Genomic DNA, 23628 nt, shown 5'->3' on the forward strand with positions numbered 1-23628 from the left:
TCTTGCACATCAGTTGTGGGATTTTTTTTTAACAAGAAATATTGGAAATAGCTGCAGATAGCTTACATTTCTACAAAATCTTTACAAGCCCATTCTCCAAGCAACTGTCAGCACTTTTTGGGGCAAGCGTGAAATGACAGAGAGAAAATCTCCTGGAGATGTAAGGATTTTACACAGCTTTTTTTATCTCTAAGTCTCTGTTTACTCCAAAAGTCATTGGAGTGGAATCTACATTAAGGAGAAATCATCGAATTACGGCATGGTTTGGGTTGGAAGGGACCTTTACAGGTCATCTAGTCCAACCCCCCTGCCATGGGCAAGGACATCTTCAACCAGATCAGGTTGCTCAGAGCCCCGTCCAACCTCACCTTGAATGTCTCCAGGGATGGGGCATCCACCACCTCTCTGGGCAACCTGGGCCAGTGTCTCACCACCCTCAGCGTAAAACATTTCTTCCTTAGATCTAGTCTGAATCTGCCCTACAAGAGGAAGGAAACTCCGTTTTTCCTTGCCTGGAGATTTCTCATTGCACTTCACTGCAGCTGCTGGTCCCAAGCTTAGAGAAAGCACGGATCATGGTGTATTTTGTTAAGCAACATGTCTCATAAAATTAATTCACTGGTCACAGAAATGCAAATGAAAAATCGAATAACAATGCCCTTAATGACATGCTTTAACTTGGTCAGCCCTGAATTGGTCAGGCAGTTGGACTAGATGATCATTGTAGGTCCCTTCCAACTGAAATAGTCTAGTCTAGTCTAAATGGAAAAAGAAACAAAAAACTCAAGTGACAAAACCCACTCAATATGAAAACTATCAGCAGCGTTATTAATAACTTGCATAAATTATATTAGCTATATCCTGTATTGCTAATGATAACAGCCATTGTAGTAACAATTGCTACTGGGGACAGCTAAATGCCCTCTTAAACACACACAAAAAAGGCAAAGAAATTATTTTGAGTATGGCACGTGTCCAAAATTCTGCGGAAACACTTAGATACAGCCACACACCTTACAATCAGAGTAATTCACCACGAGTAATATCGGCGCGATTATGCAACGTTCTCTGCAAGTAGTGGTACAAAAAAAAATTACCAAAGGGATTTACAGATTATTATTTCATTTGGGCGCTATATGCCCAGCTTCAGGCCTATATCTTCTTTGCATCTTGCAGAAGGCTGAGCAACATCAGGATAAAAATCTTGATCGCCACGGTTAGTGCTACAAAAATAAACCGTATTTCACAACTACCACTTGTAACTGAAAAGCAGAACTGAACCATTAACCTTCCCAGGAAATCCTGCTACCAAAATAACAATACAATGTTAGAGATGAGGGCTGAGTTATGCAGAAATCATGTTATACTTTGATTCCGCATGGAAAATGCAAAATCAGACACACCGGAAAGCAAAAGGACTCTGATGAATATTGAGATTCTGCAAGCAAAAGACATTAAAAAACTATTCTGATGGCTCTTATCAGCCATAAAAAGATTCAGAGTGACCTTAAAGAGCAAAAGGATTTAATTATCCCAGCGAGGGAAAGATTTTACACCATTTAAAAAGAGCTTTTTAGAATCAATGATACGCTCCTGAGCTAGAGAGGCTTAAAATTATCGACAGAAATATTATCTGTATATTTGCGCCATCTCTTAAAACAACCAGTTTTACTTCAAGAAATAGGAGCACTGACCAACACCAGCTTCGTCACAAGAAACTCTTGATGATCCAGCTTTCTGCCAGCGCGAGCACCTCCAGGCATGGTTTGTTAGGGACCCAAACCCATCCCAACAAAGCCAACCTGCAGGAAAATTAGTGAAAAGCACCTAAAAGGATTATGGTGCCAGAAGGTCTGATTTTGGGGGAAAGATTAAGATAGCGAAACATGGGTAGTTTGGCTAAGTGACAATTTCATAGAATCACAGAATGGTTTGGGTTGGAAGGGACCTTTGAAGACCATCTACTCCAACCCCCCTGCCATGGGCAGGGACACCTTCCACAAGATCAGGTTGCTCAGAGCCCCGTCCAACCTCACCTTGAACACTTCCAATGATGGGACACCCACAACTTCTCTGGGCAACCTGTGCCAGTGTCTCATCTCCCTCATCATAAAGAATTTCTTCCTTACGTCCATTCTAAACCTACCCTTTTTCAGTTTAAAGCCCTTGCCCCTTGTCCTGCCCCTGCAGGCCTTCGTAAAAAGTCTTTTATGGGATATCGATGCGTGTCTACAACTACGCAAAGGCTGGACGTACGACAAAGGCTGAGGAAGTAAAGCTAAGAGTTAGGCTAGTATTAACAATACAACAATTTAAGATGGCTATCAAGAAACTACATAAAAACTGTAATAGTTATTAGACGTGGAAAAAATTCCCAAGTACAGCGAAAACCCATTTACTCAAGGTGTGATGAATACAAATGAAACGCCTACAGAGTCTCAGGCACCTTCAGGAAAGACTTCCAGGCTGAGGCAGATAGCATTAGATATTTCTCACAAATATAAACCTACAGGCAATAAAGCGGAAGAGGGCACAGAATTACGCATGGACAGGAGGCTTTGATCCGCTGTGCTGTTTGTGGAGCCCTGCAGAGAAAACCCAACCATGGCAGCAGGATGGATCATGAAAACCCAACCGTCGCACCAAGGGATGGATCAAGCCAACGTCAGCTCCCTGGAGAAATACGCTTTTTTCAATCTTTGTGAAAGAAACATGTTGTTCAAATGATCTGAATTCGGAGGTGCCATACTGGAAGGTGTCCTTTTTTTAAATTTTAACAGCAAGTGCCTAAATGTAAAGAAACCCGGATTAATCCATAGCATCACCTCGCTGCTAACCCTCTCCAGCGCAGCACAAGTGGTGATGCCATCTCAATTCTGCCATTTTTTTACTTCGGAGTAGCCATGCTCACACCCACTGAAGAAGCAGCAAGATAAATACTTCGTAAATAAATAGTAGTTGGCAGTCAGCCTTGCCCAGCTTTTGGGAAACAGTCCGACGGCTCCAACCTGTTTTTCTGCTATTCGTTCTTACTACTTTTAATTTCTAATTCCAGCTGATGAGGGGGAGACTCCCGTGGATCACACGAACTGGCTACCTGGGGAGAAAACAAAAGCGCAGGAAAAAGGGAGGCTCACAAAGTAGTTTTATTTCCTTTTATAATTGAGGTGATTTGTAATATTGCTTAATGATAAGCTAGTACATTTTTAGCTGATTGAGCAAATGTTACTCCAGTAAAACTTCCTTTGCAAACTGCTAGAAAGACAGAGAGAAAACTTCATTTATGTGCCGTTTTCTTCCCCAAAACAACTACACAGCAACTAAAAACACATTACCACTTTAAGCGTCCTGTTCACGGTCTTCTATAGTTTTTCTTTTTCCCTTGTAGATTTTTTTTTCCAGTGCCCTGTACAGAATCCGACGTTTTGAGACAGAATTTAATGCAACAAATAGGGTCACGTGCAAAGAAGAATACAAGTGCTCAGGCACTACAGCAAATGCAAATGTGAAAAATCACACGAGAGAAGATAATAAAGAAAAGAAGTGCACGTAAGACAACAAAGCCGTAGAAAAGCGTACTGTACAGCCCATTCTCGCAAGGGCTGACGGAGGGATCGGTTGACCTCGGAGGTCTCTGCCTTTACTGACTTACATACTTTTGTGAGGCTCATTAAAGGCTCCAAGCACAAAGCATCAAACACTTCAAGTAAAAGTTGGTCTCCATGGGAATAGAGGACAAACTAAAAATAACTATAAGACGACATTTTAACAATTTTGCAGGAGATTGTCATGGCAATGAAGAGAGTTGTAACCTGTTGTCATGATAACCAGAGTTTTAAATTAATGGGAAAGCATTCCACTTCCACTTCATCTTTATTCATAACGGGTCTAACATCCACGATGGGAGAATTACACATTACTGCCTTTTAGGAACCAGACAGCTGGGGAGAAGCAAGGGAGGGATAACGCACTGCCTGGTTAAAAAAGAAATTTAAAAACTCTACAGCCAAACCAAAGCACCGACAGGATAGAAAAGAAGCCAGAGATGAAAATGCCCGGGGAGATGCATGATGCCTTTTTGAGGGAGATGCTCTCCTCTGCCCTTGAGTGCTTAGATAACCGTTATCTTTACTACGGGACAAGTAGCAGAAACGTTGGCAGGGAGCAGGCAGGTCGCTTGGGCCAACCGCTCAGGCAGAAGCACCACTTACACTCAGAGAAGCAGCAGCCTGAATGATTTATCGTTTTAATGGAGACAAATTAATAGGACCAAGCTAGCTAAGGCCATGCTGATGCCAGCTTTCCCTCTTTACCTGGAGTCCCTGCGTTTTGGCAAGTGGATTTTGGCATGGGAACGCTGGGTAAGCTGGAAAGCAAATGCCAGCCCCACGCCCATGGACCCTCCTTCAAGGGGAGCGGGAACTCAACGAACATTATCCTTCAAACATACTTGTCATCAGCCACTTGTTTTTACACTACTGCTTATCATTTATTTTCACTAGTTTCAGCATAATTTGAAACTTCTAAGATTTTATTTTATCTCGGTGGAGGCCTTCCCATGGCTGCCAGAGAGAATAATGCAGCTCTTTGTTGAAGAAATAGCAGAAGAACGGTTAAGAGAAAAACATGTGTTGATGGCACCTGCGTCAGCAGGTCGTTGAGATCACAGCACATTAAAAATCACGGGATGTCCAGTTTCTCAAGACACCCAAACTAGGGACGAAAAAGGATGAGAGCCATAAGACTCCCAGGTAGAGGGAAAAGGGGGGAGTAAGTAAATCAGTAACGCTGATGACTGACAAGAGGCGAGACAGGATGACGAGGAGAAAGATCCCAATCATCGTCAACTCCTACAGGGCACAAATAGCACATCCAAAAACCAGCTGGTCTCTGACAATGAAGGGGACCCAAGAGACGTGATGAGGACTTGACGGCTGCATGCCTTATTCTCCATCGGGCATGCATGTGGTCCTGGCAGACTCTGCGAATACATTCACCTTGGTGTCGTGAGCGTGCGAATATGACAGAATAAGGAAGAGGGAGACGAGGCGCGTGTTGGGTTTTTTTAAGAAGTCACCTTCCCCTTCGACACGTCTCCCTGCATTTTGCTAGAGACATTGCAACAAGCTGCATGACACGGACAACTCCCACCATCTTTGGAAACTGATATCAAATACAGAGTGTAACACACGTGGACCCCCTTGTAGCCTCCATCACTCACAGCTAGCTAGCAGAACTGACCTTCAAGCGTTCTGTTGAACACAGAAGCAGAAATGCATCTCTGCTCTCTCCCTCCCATCAGCCAGGGAGATGTCAACCACTGATTTTACAGTTTAACTCCTTGCACCCTGGAGTCAGGTGCTGAAGAAGAGACAAACTTACCAGGTTCAAATGCATGTACCAAAGGTCAAGAGCCAAACTGAGGTCCCTGCATGAGAAGCGCTGTTATCCTAAACCCTCCAAAGCCAACAGAAAGAGATGGGTAATTGCAGGGAATGATCCCCCCACCTAAGGTCTGAATTTGTCTCAGACGGCTGCAAGAGACCTGAGAGTCACCAACCTGCTGCTCGTGCATTCAATGAGATGCTGTAGGTGTGCACCGTAAGTCTGAGTCCAGCAGTCCTAGACCTTGAATTATATTAATAGGCTCAAAGCAAACTGTGCCCTATTTAAAGACTACATAATCATTACGGTGTCTTCACTTATGCAAAACTGCTCTGTTCACCCTGGAATTCCTACGATAGTTAATTTTACTACTGTTTCCTTAACTGTTTTCAGAGGAGAGAGAAACATTCTGGCAACAGAATGCCTGAGCAGTACCCACACCTTTACCCACGCCTTCAACAGGCAGCACAAAATGGTCCTCACCTCAAGAAATAGTTGCTAATTTGAAATAAGAAGAAACTAGAGGTAAACAGAAGTTCAGATGCATACACAGTCATATCTTTCTGAATGAAACAACTCATCGTTAGGCTATTAAAATCTACTTTTTCCCCTATCTGATTTCATTTACAGTTATCATGTGCTTTGCATCTCCTGGGAATGCCACCAAAATCGACAACTGCTTCTCCCTAGAGACGGATGCTCTTCTCTGCAAGACATTACGTTTCTAATAACAAGAGATAGCAACATCATTTTTGAGTGTAAATGGATGGCAACAAATCAAGCATAAGGCCAAAGCTGTCCTTGGTTACTTACTAAAGAGAATTTCTTAACCATGAGATATGAAGTTCTTCACTTGTCATTACTCCAGGGTTTCATTCTTGGACCTCCCCCTCCAACCCTCACATCCAATAACTGTTGCCCACAACTCAAGTCTTCTGAGAGCTCATCTTTTCAGCCTGATTTCTTCTTTATTCTTCTTCTTCATGAAAAGATTCAAAATTATTTTGTTTATGAAGTGAAATGAATTAGACATTCCCCCAGGGGAAAGGCTGCTGGGCTGACAGCACTCTAGAAGGGACCCGTTGGGGACCAGCTTCGGAGGTGAGCATGGCCAGCACCAGGGTGGTGGTCACAGGCTGCTGCTCTTCTCTGGAATATTGAAGTGCTGGGTTTCTTTCCCCAGATCAGCGCTAAGACAGGATCCCAGCACAAGACAGACATGGAGCTGTTGGAGCGGGTCCAGAGGAAGCCAACAAAATGGTGAGAGGGCTGGAACACCTCTGCTGTGGAGAAAGGCTGGGAGAGCTGGGGTTGTTCAGCCTGGAGAAGAGAAGGCTCTGGGGAGACCTTACTGCATCCTTTCAAGATATAAAAGGAGCTTCTAAGAGAGACTTTTTACCAAGACCTGCAGTGACAGGACAAGGGGCAATGGTTTTAAGCTGAAGGAGGGTAGGTTTAGATTGGACATAAGGAAGAATTTTTTTACGATGAGGGTGGTGAGACACTGGCCCAGGTTGCCCAGAGCAGTTGTGGATGCCCCATCACTGGAAGTGTTCAAGGTCAGGTTGGACGGGACTTTGAGCAACCTGATCTAGTGGAAGATGTCCCTGTTCATTGCAGGGACGTTGGAGTAGATAATTTTTAAGGTCCCTTCCAACCCAAACCATTCTGTGATTCCATGACAGGCTCTGATGCAGACATGAGAAGTGCCCCCAATATTCTGGACAAGCAGTGGATGGTAGCTAGCTTTGCCCACCTAACGCAACTCTCACGTCCCTCCCTGCCCACAGGAGACTTAGCATCTCCACCCAACACCTGCCTTCAGCTGGTGACACAAGGAGCATCATTAGGACCAACAGCAGCAGCAAGCACAGCCGTCTTATCTGTAAGCAGTGGGATTAGCTCCTTTATGCTTTACTTTAAACCACAAGTAGAGATGGCCACCCCACGGAGGAGCCCACCGCAGTGACGTGTCGGTAGGGTGGCCAGGAGCACGGTGATACTGGCAGGAGAGATGGCCAAAACCTGGTCCTTTCAGTGGCGGAGCAATGACAACGCTGATATTTACTGCTCTCATTCCTGTCTTGTGAAGGAGGCAAAACATACTTACAAAATTAAATCACCTCTCCGTCAGCACATACAAGAGAGAAAAACCTAGTGACAGATAAGACATAACTCATCGTGCCTTGACCTGCGGGGACGTTTCAAGCAGTAGCACAATTTTCCTCCCAGCTAAACAAAGATTTATTGGCTACTATAAGCACAATAGAGAAACCATGTTTTCCAAAGACTCTGAAAACCTACAGTAGGTAAAATATCCCCCCGCAGAGCTCAGCTCCAAGCCACAATGACCCACAAGGCTGCTCTGGAAGCGTGCCACCCCAAAGAGGTGTTGAGCATAGAGTTGATGGCACTACGTGCTGGCCAGAACAAGGACCACGGGGACATCTTCCCCGTGCACGGCAATGCTACGGCACCACCGGTTCATCGCCAGGAGCCCAACCTTGTGCCCTGCCACAAAAGCTTCATTTTTTCCCAACTTGAGGATTACAGCTCCTTCTCGGCCCCACGCGAAGCGACCGCGGGGATTCAAAGGGCTTTATATGACGAGGCTGTTGACAAACGCATTTATCGTCAAAAGACCCGGAGATGGCAACTCCTGCAAGGAAACGAGCACTTCTCAACATCAGCAGAAACGCAGGGGTCAGGGATGGGGGAAGGACCGGGGGGGGCGAGGGGAGGGGAAAGAAAAAAAAGGCCGTAACACTAAAGAGTCTTTCAAGACTCATTTATTTGAGCAGTGCCAAGCCAGCTCACTGATGCAATATTTTCTTCCTGCACTCTGAGCCAGGGCTTTGGGATCTAATAAATCATCGCTGGCCGCAGAGACATTAAAATTCTAGCCCAGTACTGCATTAGATGAAATGAGGCCGAATGCCAGCAAGCACAGGGAGAGGGAAAGGCAGGCACATGCACTTTAAAATAAGTATACGAATGCGTTTGCATATAAGCAACTCCGGATTTCGGTTTCAGACGAGGCTAAATCTAACGCAAACAGCACAGCAAAACAGATTAACAAGCCAGAGCTCAACCGCGCCACTTTGGGAAAGCTGATCCCCATTAAACTAAAACTAAGACGTTAGGTATAAAGCACAGTAGAAAAATAGACTCGGTAATTTACAGATCTGGTACAAACCAGGGAACTATTTCCGAAGCTTATAAAGGTCTTTTACGACCCCGTACCAGATCACGTTTCTCTACGTACAGACTGCTGCACTGTATCGCATTGACTGCGTACGGTATAAAAAATAATTGTGCACCAGGAGAGGAGAAAAATTCAATATTTAATCCACAAATGTGTTTCCAGAAGTCAAGCCACAAAATTTTAATTTATTACCTTCAGACTGCAAAAATATAACAAGTATCTAACCACTTATTTGCTGTGCCAGACAAAAAAAAGGGGGGAAAAGGGGGAGGAAAGGCAGCAAATATTAAGGGTTTTCAATGGATCATGAGGCATTATTGGAGCTTATTTTCAATCATTTAATTGAAGCACCTGGGGATTTAAGAGGTATTGAATGTGTGGTGTGCAAGTATGCACAGAGAAAAACAAGCGAGGATATGAATTTGAACTGCAAATGACAGAAAAAAATATGCGGAAAAAGCCATTTATTTTAGACTCGGTGAGATTTTAACTTACAGCTGAGAGATTCCGAGCGGGCGCGGGGTTTCAGTGCTACGAGACATTTTCATTTTGTTTTATGAACAACCCCCATCTCAAATTCACACAATGACAAGGTCACACTCCAGCTCCACGGCGCCCATGGCAGAGGCTCCCAAGGTGCTCTGCGGAGAATCACTGACCCATTTAGCGACTGCTGACAGGCTTCTGCTGGTGCTCTTCACCTCCAGAAGGAAGGATTTTAAAAACGGATGGACTATTTTGTCCACAATTGCTACCATTGGAAGAGAGACACGGTGGCTTCGTGAAAGGAGGTGTCCTAGATTGGAAAGAAGGGGAGGGAGATCCCTAAAATAATCTCTTGGTAGAGGGCCTTCATAGTAGGACCACCACCCACATCAGGAGCTTTCTCAACAGAGCAAACTGGACATCCAGAGGTAGTTACGGGGAGGGGGGAAGTCATTATGGAGGTTTGGAAAGCAACGAAGCCGAAATAAGTTTAAGATTTGATGTATGGCAAATCAAGCGTGACTTGGCAATGTGACCTAGAGGCACGGAGAACCGAACTGCCGCTGACACCATACCAAGATGGCCAACGTGATCTTTGACTGCCGATACAGAGGCTCCTTGTCGTTCAGCAGCAAAGTAAAGGGAACGTATAGGAAAACATATGGAAGTAAAGGGAACATATAGAAAAAGAAGTTTTAAATGGCGTAAAACAATACAGCCATGGCGAAAACAAAGGAAAAGAAGATGGCTTAGAAACACGCTATCAATTAACAAAGCCACCAAAAAAGAGTTTCATTCTATTTCATTCTCTACAGAGACTAAGAAATAAGACAAGGAAAAAAATTACATTCACCAATTTTAATACTGAATATACATCTTAAAAGCCCAAATCACTGGTTAGAATTTGTCTACACGCTACATAAGAGAGCGCTTTGGTACAGTTCATGCTTAAAAATAAAGCTTATTTCTTCCCCAAGTGAGCGAACGATTTCAGATTATGTGCCAATACTCTACAGAAGTAACCAACACACAAGAAAATTGTCCGTTCACCTTTTATTTTCTTTAAACAAAGGAGTACTTTCCCCTTCAAAACATGTTTCCAAGGCCATCTCTTTTTTTCCACCTATGGTTTTTTTTCTTCTTTGCCTTATACACATTTTCTCCAGCCCTCTTCAGCCTTAGTCATTTAATCTTTTTATTTCTTTTCCACTATGGGGAAAAAAACCAAAATCAATATTGTAGCCAAGAAATGAGGCAGAGCGTAAACCAGTTCCACGTACCAACCGAGCACGTAGGATTAAAAGGCACACAATGGGGTCATTCAGGAAAACATAACATGAGTTCTGTTTGCTTTTAAGATCTGAGACTATTCTGTTTATTTACAACACAGGGAAATTCAAAAGCGTGTAAAACCTTATACAAACAGTTACAAAACAAGGGGCGAAGGATGTTCCCCGAAGTTTCTGTGAAACTCCTTGGAAGGTTGACATCAGTTGGACCGATCTCCAAACCAGCTGAGCCTACAAGCATCTGTAATGAGATGTTTACGAATGATTTTCTTCAAAGGAGCTTTACTATGCCTCCATTTCTAACACTGAAAAGAAAGGAAGTCTTTTGTCTTGAAACACAGGTATAGGGCACCCAAACTTCCGTGCACCAAGACCTATTTTGCACGGTAACCTGCGTCCATCCAGAGGTGAGTGCAATGGGGTGGCCTCCACGTCCATCATCCAACGGTGCTGCCGTTGGCAGGAGAACCACCCAAATACAGCCTACGGCTATTGCACACACTCATAAATAACCCTAATCTCACCCCAAACCCCTCCGCTTCCTTCTCCCTCGCCCCCCAAACAAGAAAACTGGTCCCTCATTTCCTTAGGGGGTTCATGCTTTTTATGACTTCGAGAAAGTCCAGGAGTTACTTTATTACGAAGATGGTGAATTAGCCATCGTTCCTCAGCTAACCAGAGCACCGAAACTCAGCTTCCAACACCAAGAAATTCAGCAAGTTGTTTGGAAGTATTCCTGTATGAAAATTATGCATTTAAACATAAAAATAACAAGAATCTACACAAGTCAGAGCTCATGCTTCTCCCAGTCAAGTATGATTTTCCTGTCTGCTCTATACACACCAATTAATAAACATGAAGAAACGCCAGAGGAAAAATATTCACTGTACCCACTTCATACATTTTTAATCACCCTGAAATCAATTCAACACCCTGAACACAGTTTAAAATTCCTGTTTTACAGAACCGGTAAGCAATGGATCACCTAATTAAATCCAGAAATGGCATTTCCCAATCAATGGAAGGGGTAGACATGCATGCAGATCTTACAAGAAGAAGGAAAAGTAAGGAGGAGAGCACCTCAACCCTGCCTGCGTCAGCATCAAAGCCATCTGCCTCGTGTTCCTCGGCGCTCCCCACAAATGTGCTGAGGAATGCCAAAAAGAACAGAAAAAAAGTCAAGTTTATCCTCTTCGCACACAGCAGCTCTGAAAGAACTTGGTTTTCTTGGCCAAAGAACTAATCTGTTATCAAAGGCCCAGCCTTTCCAGAGAATAATACAGCAAAGTTTTAATTTTAAGTTAATAGGAAAGGCTGAAATCAAGCCTAGGATTATCTTTGTCCCACAAAGAGTATGCAAAGGAGGATTAAAAGCCGACTGTAGAAATCCTATTGGAACATCCTTCCCTCTTCTACAAAATTGGAGGCTACCAGCTTTCAACATACCAATAAGTTAAATGAACAGTCAAGTGTCAATCAGGTCAGTTCTCACGTTTGCAGTTGTGTCCGAGGTTCAACAACGAATACAAATGGTACGGATTAGGATAGAAACACACGTGAGAATCCCGCACCTCCTGTCCTGCCAACAAAACCAATGACCGGAGGGCGGAGGATGCCGATTCCCTCTGTTAATCATGATGTCCGAACAAATGTTGTGGTTGCACCTGGGGGGGAAAAAAAAATGACAAAAACTTGGGAGTTTGCAGTTTGGGAGTGTAGCAAACCGCCCGGCTCATGGATGCATCTCGTTCTTCTGGAGCGTGTGGAGGTCCTATGGAGGGAACCCAAATCACAGGTGGGAGAGCTCGACGTGCTGGAGGAAGCACTGGAGCTTTCCATGTCCAAAGAGGATGGAGCAGGGCTCGCTCACGTGCAATAGCAGAGGTGTGGAGGGTCCTAGAGGAAACCCATCCTCAGCGAGCAGCGCTGGTCAACACAGAGCCCAGAGCAACGGCTGTCAGGTTGACTGCGTTTCTGTTCTCCACCTTTCTACAAAGATTTAGACAGAATTAGACTCTGATGGCTGTACAATTTTTGCTTCAGACTTGTGCAGCCTGCCAGTACGGTTCACAAACATAAAAGCATCAGCTCGCACAAATCTTTAACCCTTTCGGGAATCCCTCCGAAAGATCTCCAAGATTTCAGACACACAAGAAGAATATCAAACTGATGCCTTTCCACTAACTTAAAAAATAGTAATTAATATATTGACTCACGTATTTGCCTACCAGCCATGCCCACTCTCTATCACAAAATCTTGTAACTATAACTGCACACGTGCATTGTACCGTAAATTAAAATTATATTACCATCATATATTTTTCTCAGTGCTCTCAAAAATCCCACAGAGAGATTGCCACTTGAAAAAGCAGGAAAATCAATTAAATTGGAAAGCAAATGAACCCAGACCTTGCAGACAGCGTAAAAAAGGTTGACAAGTGACACAGGGAGACACCACGCTTTTCTACATACAAATGACAAAGCTCTTAGCCAGGACTTCTCCTTAAATCATCAGAAATAAGACTCTTTTATGCTTTAAAATGAAGAAGACACATTTGTTACTTGAGGAAGAACATACTGGATCTTCCAGCAAGATCACCGATAAATTGTAAATGGGATTCAAAGTCTTCCTTGCTTTAGACTACTCCTCTGCTTCCCCAAAATGCTTTGGTGAATCTCGTGCAGGATAAAACTTGCCGAGCAGCTACCCTTGAATATTTATCTCACATTCGTGTGCTGCAGAGGCTCACTAAAAGCGCCTCTGGGCAGTCTAGGTTAATCCACTGTGGAAATGCAGCTAAACAGAAGCCAGTCGCACAAAGACCTTTCATTAAAAGGCATCAGGTTCCTCCCGGTGAAACGAGTGCGGCTCTCCTGGACCCACGCAGGTGTTTGCCAGCTGGGCCAGGCTGACAGGCTGCAAGAGAGAAGGAAAAATAGCTGGGATGGAGTGAAAGATTCCAGGGAACGAGCAAGGCAAGAAGGAGAAGGACCAGAAGAGCAGCAGCGAGGCTTCTGCTGACTGGTAATCTTTCCCAAAAACGCCAGGGAAGGGGGTGATGGAGGGTGCCACCTCCCAGCCCTCTCCGAAACAAAAAACAAGCGGAGAAGCAGCAGAAGATCCACGGCAGAAACCTGAATGCAGGATGGATACAAATCATTAGTAAAAGAGAAAAAGGAATTGAGTAAAAGAGACAAGGTTGATTAGCAAAAGAGACAAGGGAATTCCTACTGCAAAGACACGGGAAAGCTGGGGGCTCCACCTGACAAACGAGGAAAAGCCCTGGGAGAAGGACGGAGGGTATCCGTCACGTGCAGACACTGCCATTGGGATTCCCAAGGCTTACGTGCAACGGAGGCGGAAGAAGCGGGGAGTTCCCAGCCTGTATCTGGTCGGATTTAAGGACGCTAGGCACTGCCTCCTTTAAGGATAAACTGTCCCGGACAGGGTGACACTGACCCTACGACATTTCTGGGGAAATCCCTTGCGAGTTGCAGGTTGGAGATGAGGACCCCGTAGCACCCACTGAGCAGCACGCCTGGAGAAGTGAACTCCTTACAGACCCGTAGCAGTGGGGCTGCTCACGGCTAATTGCCTATCAACAGGACAAGTGCATTAGATATCAGAACTGTGAAACGCACATTTTTATTTATCAAAACCAGAGGATTAGGCCATTTGAATACTGCCACCCAGCGAAAGCTTCTTGATGACAGAAGCTCACATTCATACTCCATGATCTACTGGTTCCTGAAAGAAACAAAGATTTGGTTGTCTTCTCTACACTCTTTAGGAGAGTGGGACCCTCCTTCTTGAGGACTCCTTGCCGTTGCTTTCTGCGACGCTGGCCTTGGCTGCCACCAAGCTGCATATGCCTGACTCTTTCCTGAGCAAGACCAAAGAGGTGGGAAGATCAGTGACCTATGTGGCTTCAGACCAAGCATCCTCACTAGTCCAAACAACCTTGATCTGATGGCCTTGAGGACAGACTGCAGTGATGGCCACAGGCTGCAGGGATTAGATGAGAGCCAAAAACCTTTGTGTTTGAGAAATGACCGGCCCAGCTGGCCTTCAGTGGGCAAGGTGTCCACGCTTTACATGTGGTGGGAGTATTCAGCCTAGAAAGAGAATTACCATCCCTCCTTGCCCCACACCTCTGAAGACAGGTTCGCCTTTCCCTTCCCAGCCAAGAGCCAGGCACATAACCTGGTCAAGACAGAATCTCTTTAAAATGGATTTTACCGTTTTAGAAGACCTGGGGTAAATAATTCAGACACAAACCCCAGGGATGAGACTCAAGACCAAACACAGACCACTTTGTGTAGATGTCTACATCTGAGTCAGCCATCAATACACCTCAGGATCAGAGAGAAAGGAGCACTTCTAGGATGCAATCCAATGGCTCATAAGTAAAACAGACCCCATGGGAGATGCTCTTTTCTTGCCCCTTAACATTAAAGCAGCTCAGGGGATTATTCACATCCACACTGCAGGTACCTAAAACTGGGCAACCAATTCTGAATCTGGGTGACCAGGAGAGACCTCAGGCAGGGTCAAACGGTGAGTGCACCAGATAGAAAAGTACCGGCACTTCCACAGCAGGGATTTAGGACTAGGACAAGGAGTTCGAAAGAAAACGGTGTGAATTTTTGCCAGAGAGCAAGTGGAGGGTTGGATGTGGGAAAAGGTAGAGGGGGACAACCATCATCTGGAACAGTATCATCAGTAATCTGTGGCCAAAGAAGGAACAGAAGAGAATATATCCATATTGCTTAGTGATTTTTCTGGACGGATAAAGAGTGAGAAACTAGAAAAACAGAACTTGTCCTGTTCCTTTTAAAATTTCAAATAATCTATTGAATAAAAGCATTTTTCCTTTACCTTCAGTAATTGGGGGGCAGGGGGAATAGAAATATTGCTTCATGGCACATAGAACCTAAACGAGGCTGTTTGTCCAAAGCAAACCACGGGCAAATCAGGAAAAATTGAGCTGGAGAACGTCTCTTCTGAGCACGGAAGCTCCCGAGCGGGTTGCTGCGGCAGCAGGACCTGGGAAGTGTCGTGCACTAGAGCGGTGTGACACAAACTCCTTGGAGATTTACTAACCAGCTTCCCATCTTCGGGCTCTTGGATTTTAGTATCATTCATTATTTAGTAATAACTACGACGAATACAGAGTCAGTCTACCGAAGGCTCATGAATCACAGCATCTTATCAGCATATTAATCAGCTTCTGGTAGGGAAAATGATAATAGTGTGAGCTATAACAAACACTTTTATAGTTTCATGCTTGAAGTCAAACAAGCTACAGGAGAGACTGATTCTTCATCCCTGATTCGACACCAACGAGCTAAGCTATTTGCTGCAGGACCGGTGCCTTAGCAAAAGCGGACGCAAGAAAATGGGAAGGATAACGTGGCAAAGGAAAACCAGGCGGTTCAGCAGCTCACCTTTGGGGCAGCTAAAGTGAATTCTACCAATAATAAAAAAGCAAATGAGAGTCCTTAAATACATCTTAAAGTTAACCTCAACTAAAACGACAGCCTACATGAAGATCCAAGTTAATTACAGTCTGTTTTAATTAAATAGTAAACAACACTCAATCACCGTTTGCCGGTGAGGTTCTAAAATACGTCGAATTAGCGAAGTGGAAGCAGTCACCTGCCGAGCACGAGGAACGAGGACTTGCTGGAGCACAAACCCGGCGTTGGACAGACGTAGCTCCGTCTGCAGCGAGAATATTCTCTCCACGTCACCTTAGCTCAGCTCAACAACCAGCTCGTTCAACAGCGAGAAAGCGCTGCTAGCAGACAAGGCACAAGGCTTATTCTCCTCTTTCAGTTTAGGAAGGAAAACGGGAAGGAGGTTGCAATCCGACAGATCTGCGGGTCTTAAGGACCCTGAAAAATGAGACATACTAACTACATGAGAAACCACCTTTGCTTAATAAATCTATTCGTTCAAATACGGGGAACGTTTCGATAAACATTTCCCTTATGAATTTAACACTTCTGACTTTGTTTCACCTAATAAGCCTATTTTAAAACTTCCTTTTTTTAACTTAATCATAATTTCCAATAAAAAGCCATCTAATTCAGACCACACTTTAAAAATCATTTAGGAAATAAATGTCCTTCACATTTTCTTTAAGGAAGATCGAAAGGGAAAAATTAAGAATCTGAATAAACGTATGGTACATCAAGTCGTTGATATGTGCCAAGGATTTCCCATTCTCCCTAACACACGAGCAGCCAATTTGGTACCAAAAAATTTATTTATCTTGAAATGGACCTCTCTCACTAGCCCACCAGGTATGGAAAACAACAAAGAAGTGAGAATGAGAAGAAAAACAGATTAAAACTGATTATTTCAACCAAAACCATTCACATTTAACACTAAAAAGCCACAAGAGCATAGAACTCAACCTGCCGCTATCCTGATTACCATCCTTGTTTTCCTTCCGCATATACTCCACCTAAGTTTTATTCCACAAGGTTAGAAATTCATGGTTTATGCATGATCTTTAAAGACAAAAATTTAAGGAATACACGTGCTGTGCTAGATTTGGGGTAAAAAAAACCCTGCACTCTAAACCAAACGGAGAACATAGCCTAGGGCTAACAACCTTTACCTCAACTTTATTACACTTCAGGTTTTTTATTTCCCTTTCTTGCCTAACGTAAAGCTCGGCTTTAACATTTTTCAGTGCCCTCCACTACTGCAAAAATATGAGATTAAAAAAAAAATCATGTCATATACTGTATAAATTCTATATTGTAAGCCAAATTATACCTCAAATCAAAATTTCGGGACAGACGTCGTACGCTCTGTCTCCTGAAGTGTTCACGGGAACGGTTTGCTGACACGGCATTCCAAATGAGGGGCTCCGAGCAAACTCGTCCATTCAGCTGCCCATCAGGACTGAGACACTCGTTAAGCCCCAAAGCTGTAACGAGCTCCCAGGACCATGGAAGGGGTCTGCACACGCGATGGCAGTCAACATCCCCTCCAGATCTACCACGTCGTATGCTTTAGTGATTATTTTCAAAGCAATTTGAGAAGGAAGCATCTACAAACTCCTTAACTTTATGCTTCTCCTGTGAAAAATCTCTTTTGTTTGTCTCTCTGAGTTTAAATATCCTCCAGAATAGCTTGTGGCTACATTAGATACTGATACGTACCTAAATGATGCAAGTTAAAGCAATGTAAATGAAGTCTAAGCATGGAAAGCAAGAATTAGACAGAGCCTGGCACTCGTAATGCAGGAGACGTGGCAACCTTCTTTTAATAACCGTTGAGACCACCCTCAGGAGTTGCCTGTCTTTGCTCCACAAAGGATAGAATTTAAATTTTCTCCCCCTTTTTTGCAATATAACTTTAGGTCTTTCATTAAACATTCAAATAAATTCATATTTAAAAGATTTTGTAATACTATTTGCCTAGCAAAGAAAATAGCTCTTCGTTTAAACACTTTTTAACCTATTCTCTATTTTGGGACTTCATTGTAAGAATTCAGCCCACCGACTCCTTACCTTACACCTGTGCAATGGAAAAACCAAGCACTAATATGATTCAGTTCCTGCTCTGGTGTCCTGCCTTCAAGCAGTCACTTGAATCTTCCCTTCTTTGTTTTTCCATTGATATAACTAAGGACCTCGTTATATTTTTCCTCCAACTTTTTTCTCCAAGGTCATCCCGCACATCTGCCACTGATTTCTCTTCATTTATCAGAAACTCTGGAAGACAGATGCCTGAAGTCCGATGGTTTGGGGTGAAACCAGTTTCATGGGGGCCACCTCGCCATGATCCCTACCAGAGCTGGTACAAGCTGGCCAAGGCAGACAATAGCTTTATATATTTAAGTGCACAGTATGATCTTCACGGTGATTAACCAGCAGGTTATTTTAGAAGATAACATCCTATTAATGTTGCCATTTGACTTATTCAGAATGCACTCATGTAGAATTCATTCATCTAAACCAGAAATCACCCTCGAAAATTCTCCTTCCAGAAAGGTCAAGGTACAAACTCTATCCAATCTGCACCTCAATATTTAAATAAAATTGTCTTATCGAGTGCCGGAAAGCAGCTTCTGAACATTCAGGATTGTATGAAAGCAGATGTAGAAAATCTACATTGCATGGATATTAAGGTGGAGCTTTGAGTACGTGCCAAAAAAAAAGATAAAGTGGGAGAGAAGTAGACTCTTGTCCAAACCATCCTTGTGCTGGAAAGCACAAAATTGCTGTTATTTCTAGTGTAGGAAAATAACTGTGCACTTATGAGCTCATTCTATCACCCAAGCACTGCTGGAGTCTGCAGTCCTCTTACAATGGTGATATTTTTGAAGTGACTATTATTCACAGAGATTTTTTTTCCCCAAGCCTCTAGTGCTTTGACTGCGAGACCAAAGCTCCCCCGAGCTTCAGGATCTCCACCAAAGCAGCATGCATAAATTTGATGGGGAAAAAGAAAGGGTGAATAAAAATGGGGCAAAACGCCTTTGAGGAACTCTCCGCTCCGCAGAGTATCAGTCGTGTCTCCTACAACGCAGCCAGCCCTACTGATCTACCAGCTGAAACAGCTACGAGTCAAGGAGAATCTTTTGCAAATGAAGTAGCTAAGAGTATTTGATGTTCATTTGCTGTTGACCACTTTGCCCCACAAAAGCACGCTCCCAAGCAATTTCACACATTAGGTGAAAGTCAACACGTACAACTGGCAATGCAAATATAAAGAAGGAAGTCTTAACACGATACGACACTTAATAGCTGATTACACTGAAGAAAACATTAGCAGAAGGAGTCTTCCAAGGCTGATTTTGTCAGGTGCTTAGACAAGGTCAGAACAACAACTGCTGGTACACATAATCCAGAGGGAAAACCACACACAGCCCTAAGCTGAGATTTTCTTTTTCCGAAGCACTATTTCTCTCTCAGCTAAATTTTTTCCATAACAGTACGCTTTAGTTCCCCACTAGTTACATAATTATGGTAAACGTATTTCAATGCCTTTTTCGAGTCTTGAAGATGACATTTTTAGACAACTCGCTTTTAAAGATGGACTGCAAACAGACAGCAGACTTGTTTGTTAACTCAACCAAAGCATAACTTGAAAACAAAAAAAATCAGTCAATAATGCAGTTTAAATCACCACCTATAACAATAACTGCATGTTCTCCAAATAACGGGCTCTCGCCTGTGGGATCCTCGTTTCTATGGCAGGATTATTCCAGCACGTGCACCCGAGTCGCTCAGTTCAGCTCCGGAGGCAAGCCCTCCAGCTCCCAGCTGACTCCCCCAGCAACTTCTTGTGTGTTTTGTCTGTCTACAGAAACTCCCTTTTGATCCTTTTCTTTAGGATTTCCAGGGCATCCTCTTCTTACGAATTCAGATGCATTTCTTCTCACTAACCTTACTGCATCGGCTTTGCTGACGAGTTTTTCCTGCAAGCCACATTCCCATCTGGCTCCCTGATGGGAATTCTTTCTCCCTCCGTTAAGGGATTAACCACTCATTAACGATCATCTGCTCTCACCACCGAATACGGACATTCATGAAAGAGCCGCTGAACGCCGGTCCTACCTGTATACGCCATGTTCTTCGGGTTTCCGTAGGGAGCCCCAGGTTGGACGGGGCTGTAAACAGGGTTCATGGTGGAAGACCGGGAACTCTGAGGACAAAAGAAAAGCAGAGTTGAGACGACTGCCTTACGTTAGCTCCAGAGTCGTCTTCTGTGCAGAGAGTCTTCTGCTACGTGATAGCATTACCGTGTTATAATTCAAGACACAGAGAGCTGCGAAGGCAAGGATTTACAACTAGACGTTACAACCAGATAGCATACTTAATAATTCAAGTTTTGGATCTCTCAGTTAATTCCCCTAACTTCTTCAACGCTGCATATTCTGCCTACAAATGTACCCGGAGCAGATTAATCTTACACATCCCTGCCTTCAGGGGGGCTCAGGACTCATGACCCCACTTCTAGCTTGCGATGAACAAAGAGGAGAAGCCACAAATTCTGACAAGGAATTCTCCCCCTTGGAGGAGCTAATAGTTCTTGGGTGACAAAAACAACCACAACGAAGACCTGACCTTTCAGAAATTAGCAGATAAAAGACCATTTGCTGCTGGCAAGATGGAAAGCGGCAAATATTTGTGAGCTTTCAGCGTGAGCTGACTACAATAACCTCGAGCCCAAGGCTTGGGTCCTGTGCAAGGCCACCCACCGCATCCCACCGCTTCCCAGACTGGGAGATGCAGTCGCGGACCTAACCCGGGCGATGAGATTTTAACAGCCCTTCTGTTTCTCTCTCCAATAAAGATGATGAAGCAGTGCCGAGTTAGCTTCTCGTGAGTTTTATTTAGAGGAAAGCAAGTAACTTGGGAATTTGTGTCTACTAACTGTCAGTTAAGCAACTGGCTCAGTTAATTATCTTAATGAAGCACATTCTCAATTCTGATTAATGGGAAAATCAGTCATTAAGCTTTATTAGGCGACGCATTTGTCTCCACAGCTATCTAGTGACAATTTCACACAAGAACCTCAACGATCTTGCTTCAAAATGTGGGGTTTTTTTTAAATGTATTATTTTACAGTTCATAAATAAAACCATTCTTTCCAAACAAGTCTCTCATGATGGATGCACAATTTGTTAGATCATTAACTCCTTCCGCTTTACCTCAGGATAGTAAACAAGTCAAATGTTAAATGTTAGCACCAATTGATTTGACAACAATTACTGCTTAATTAATTAGCCTTCCCTCCACCCCTAAGTTAGCACAGAAAGAGCAATTCTCAAAGCAAAGGAAATCACGGTTATAAAGCAAGCTGGAAGACAAAGCTACAGGGAGACATGTATTTACTCCAGCGGCTTCAGTTACACACGATGGAGCGTTACTTAAGATCAACAGGAAAATCAATGCAAAACTTCACGCCCATGAGACATCACGGCTGGGAATTTACATTCAAGTATAAGGGGTTTATGGCCATTTGGCCGTCACGTCCCCAGGCAGTGCTCCGAGTCTTGGCGAACCTGTCCCTGGCAAGCGGGTGTTTGCCTTCTGGCTTGAGTCCTCATTTACAGGAGAAAACCCAACGTCATCTATCTGCGAGACGGTGAACGCTTCTGTAAGTGTCCGTCCAAAAGCCTGGGCTGCCATACAGATCCCATGCAACACAGGAGGCTATTTCAGCGTAGGATGTGGCGGATACAGGATGCGCTCATACGTATACCTCAAACTGTGGACAACCAAACATGTTACGCGTCTGCATACGCTGTACGACACCTACCTACCCCTGCTTTAAAAAAAATACGACTTCTTCATAGGAAGATGAAGGTCAAAACCCATCTATATTCACAAAAATTCTTTTCTTTTCTCTAGCGAAAAAAAATGTTGATTTAAGCCCAACCACCACATTTCAATTGCACGTTATTTCTCTGAACAAATCATCGTACGCAAGGCACCAAAATGAAAAGCCTTTCCTTGTCCAAAGCACGTAGGACATGTTTCACCCAAGCAGGTACTTTTTCAGTAAGTTGAAAGCATCTGAAAGGAGATGGTTTGACAGTAACAAGGTGAGGGAACTTGCTGCCCAGAAGTGCCAGCACGGCACAGTGCCCGAGGAACATCTACTGCCGCTCTAAACACAAGCCAGGAAGCCAAAACCTCCTCCTTTTTACCCAAATGTCACCGTCAATGACTTTTTTTTTGCAATTCGATTCCATCATCACCCTGCAATGAAGATTCCACATCAATAGCGGGGATAAGGCAAGAAGGTGTTTTGAGCTTTTAATGGTCATAAAATATTCTGACAAGGAAAAGCACTATAAAACTCCAAAGACATTTCTACATTAACAAACACTTTGGTGCAATCAGACATGATCAGGCAATCAAAGCATTTTGGGCTGAGGCTCCTATGGCTACACCCTCTGCGCTTTGAGGGTTTCCTTGGAACTAGATTTAGTCCGGTTTTTAGTCCCGTCCCCACCTGACACATGGTTTGAAGTTGTCCAAAGGACATCACCAGTATGTCCTTTACTGGTATGTCCATCACCGGTACGGACCTGTATGTCCCATGAGAGGTTGGAGGGATGCGTGATGGACAACTGGAGTGAAGCTTCTGAAAGAAATCTGGTCCACGCACACCAAACCCACTTTGCACACAGAAACAACAAGGCAATTGGTGGGAGTCACCTCCAAAGTGCAGTACTGTTCCGAATTAAAACACCGGTAATATACGTAGCCTAAGGGTTACTACTAGTACGTGATGCTTTAAGTAACAGATGCCACAAACAGGACTTGAGAGAAAAAGGAGGAGAGAGGTGTCATAGAGTTGCAGAGATTTCCTGGCCATAATTAACTGTTAAATCTCTAATAGGACTCTTGAAGTCCAGACAAGAAATGCCCAGTGGGACAGGGAATGTGACAGACATCTATAAAAAAAAGCACAAATCACAGAATCACAGAATCGTATAGGTTGGAAAAGACCTTTAAGATCATCGAGTCCAACCCTAAACCTAACACTGCCAAGCCCACCACTACACCATGTCCCTAAGCACCTCATCCAAACGTCCTTTAAATACCTCCAGGGATGGGGACTCCACCACTTCCCTGGGCAGACTCTTCCAATGCTGGACAACCCTTTCAGTGAAGTAAAATTTCCTAATATCCAGTCTAAACCTCCCCTGGCACAACTTGAGGCCATTTCCTCTTGTCCTATCACTTGTTACCTGGGAGAAGAGACCGACCTCACCTCTCTACACCCTCCTTTCAGGCAGTTGTAGAGAGCGATGAGGTCTCCCCTCAGCCTCCTTTTCTCCAGGCTGAACAACCCCAGGTCCCTCAGCCGCTCCCCATCAGCCTTGTGCTCCAGACCCTTCCCCAGCTCCGTTGCCCTTCTCTGGACACGCTCCAGCCCCTCAATGTCTCTCTTGTAGTGGGGGGCCCAACACTGAACACAGCATTCGAGGTGCGGCCTCACCAGTGCCCAGTACAGGGGACGATCACTGCCCTAGTCCTGCTGGCCACACTATTCCTGATACAAGCCAGGATGCCATTGGCCTTCTTGGCCGCCTGGGCACACTGCTGGCAAATGACCTGGAGAAGGTGGAGAGGCAGCAATCGCACACTCCTTCTCATAACCCAAGCAAGTGGAGGCATTAGAAGAAATAATTGTGTTGTATGCTCAAGGGGTGGTTGGTTGCTTTGCTTGCCTCACCATGTCCCTCTCTGCTGGGATGGTGGGATTTGGAAAGCCTTCCA

At 44.2% G+C, this 23628-nt stretch overlaps 1 protein-coding gene across 8 annotated transcripts in view; it reads right to left on the reverse strand.

The window, feature by feature from the left end:
• FAM168A (family with sequence similarity 168 member A) overlaps window positions 1-23628 on the reverse strand; it is a 209155-nt gene that overhangs the window by 81985 nt on the left and 103542 nt on the right. For all 8 annotated transcript variants that reach the window (XR_012773866.1, XM_075491333.1, XM_075491332.1 and 5 more), the window contains one exon: window positions 19948-20035. Coding sequence is in view for 7 of the 8 variants with exons in the window: in XM_075491333.1 (XP_075347448.1) it covers window positions 19948-20017 (70 nt within the window). In the remaining variant the exon portion in view is untranslated. The remainder of the gene's footprint in view (window positions 1-19947; window positions 20036-23628) is intronic.

The sequence above is a fragment of the Mycteria americana genome, chromosome 1 (assembly GCF_035582795.1).
Source record: "Mycteria americana isolate JAX WOST 10 ecotype Jacksonville Zoo and Gardens chromosome 1, USCA_MyAme_1.0, whole genome shotgun sequence".
In the NCBI taxonomy this organism is placed as follows: Eukaryota; Metazoa; Chordata; class Aves; order Ciconiiformes; family Ciconiidae; genus Mycteria; species Mycteria americana.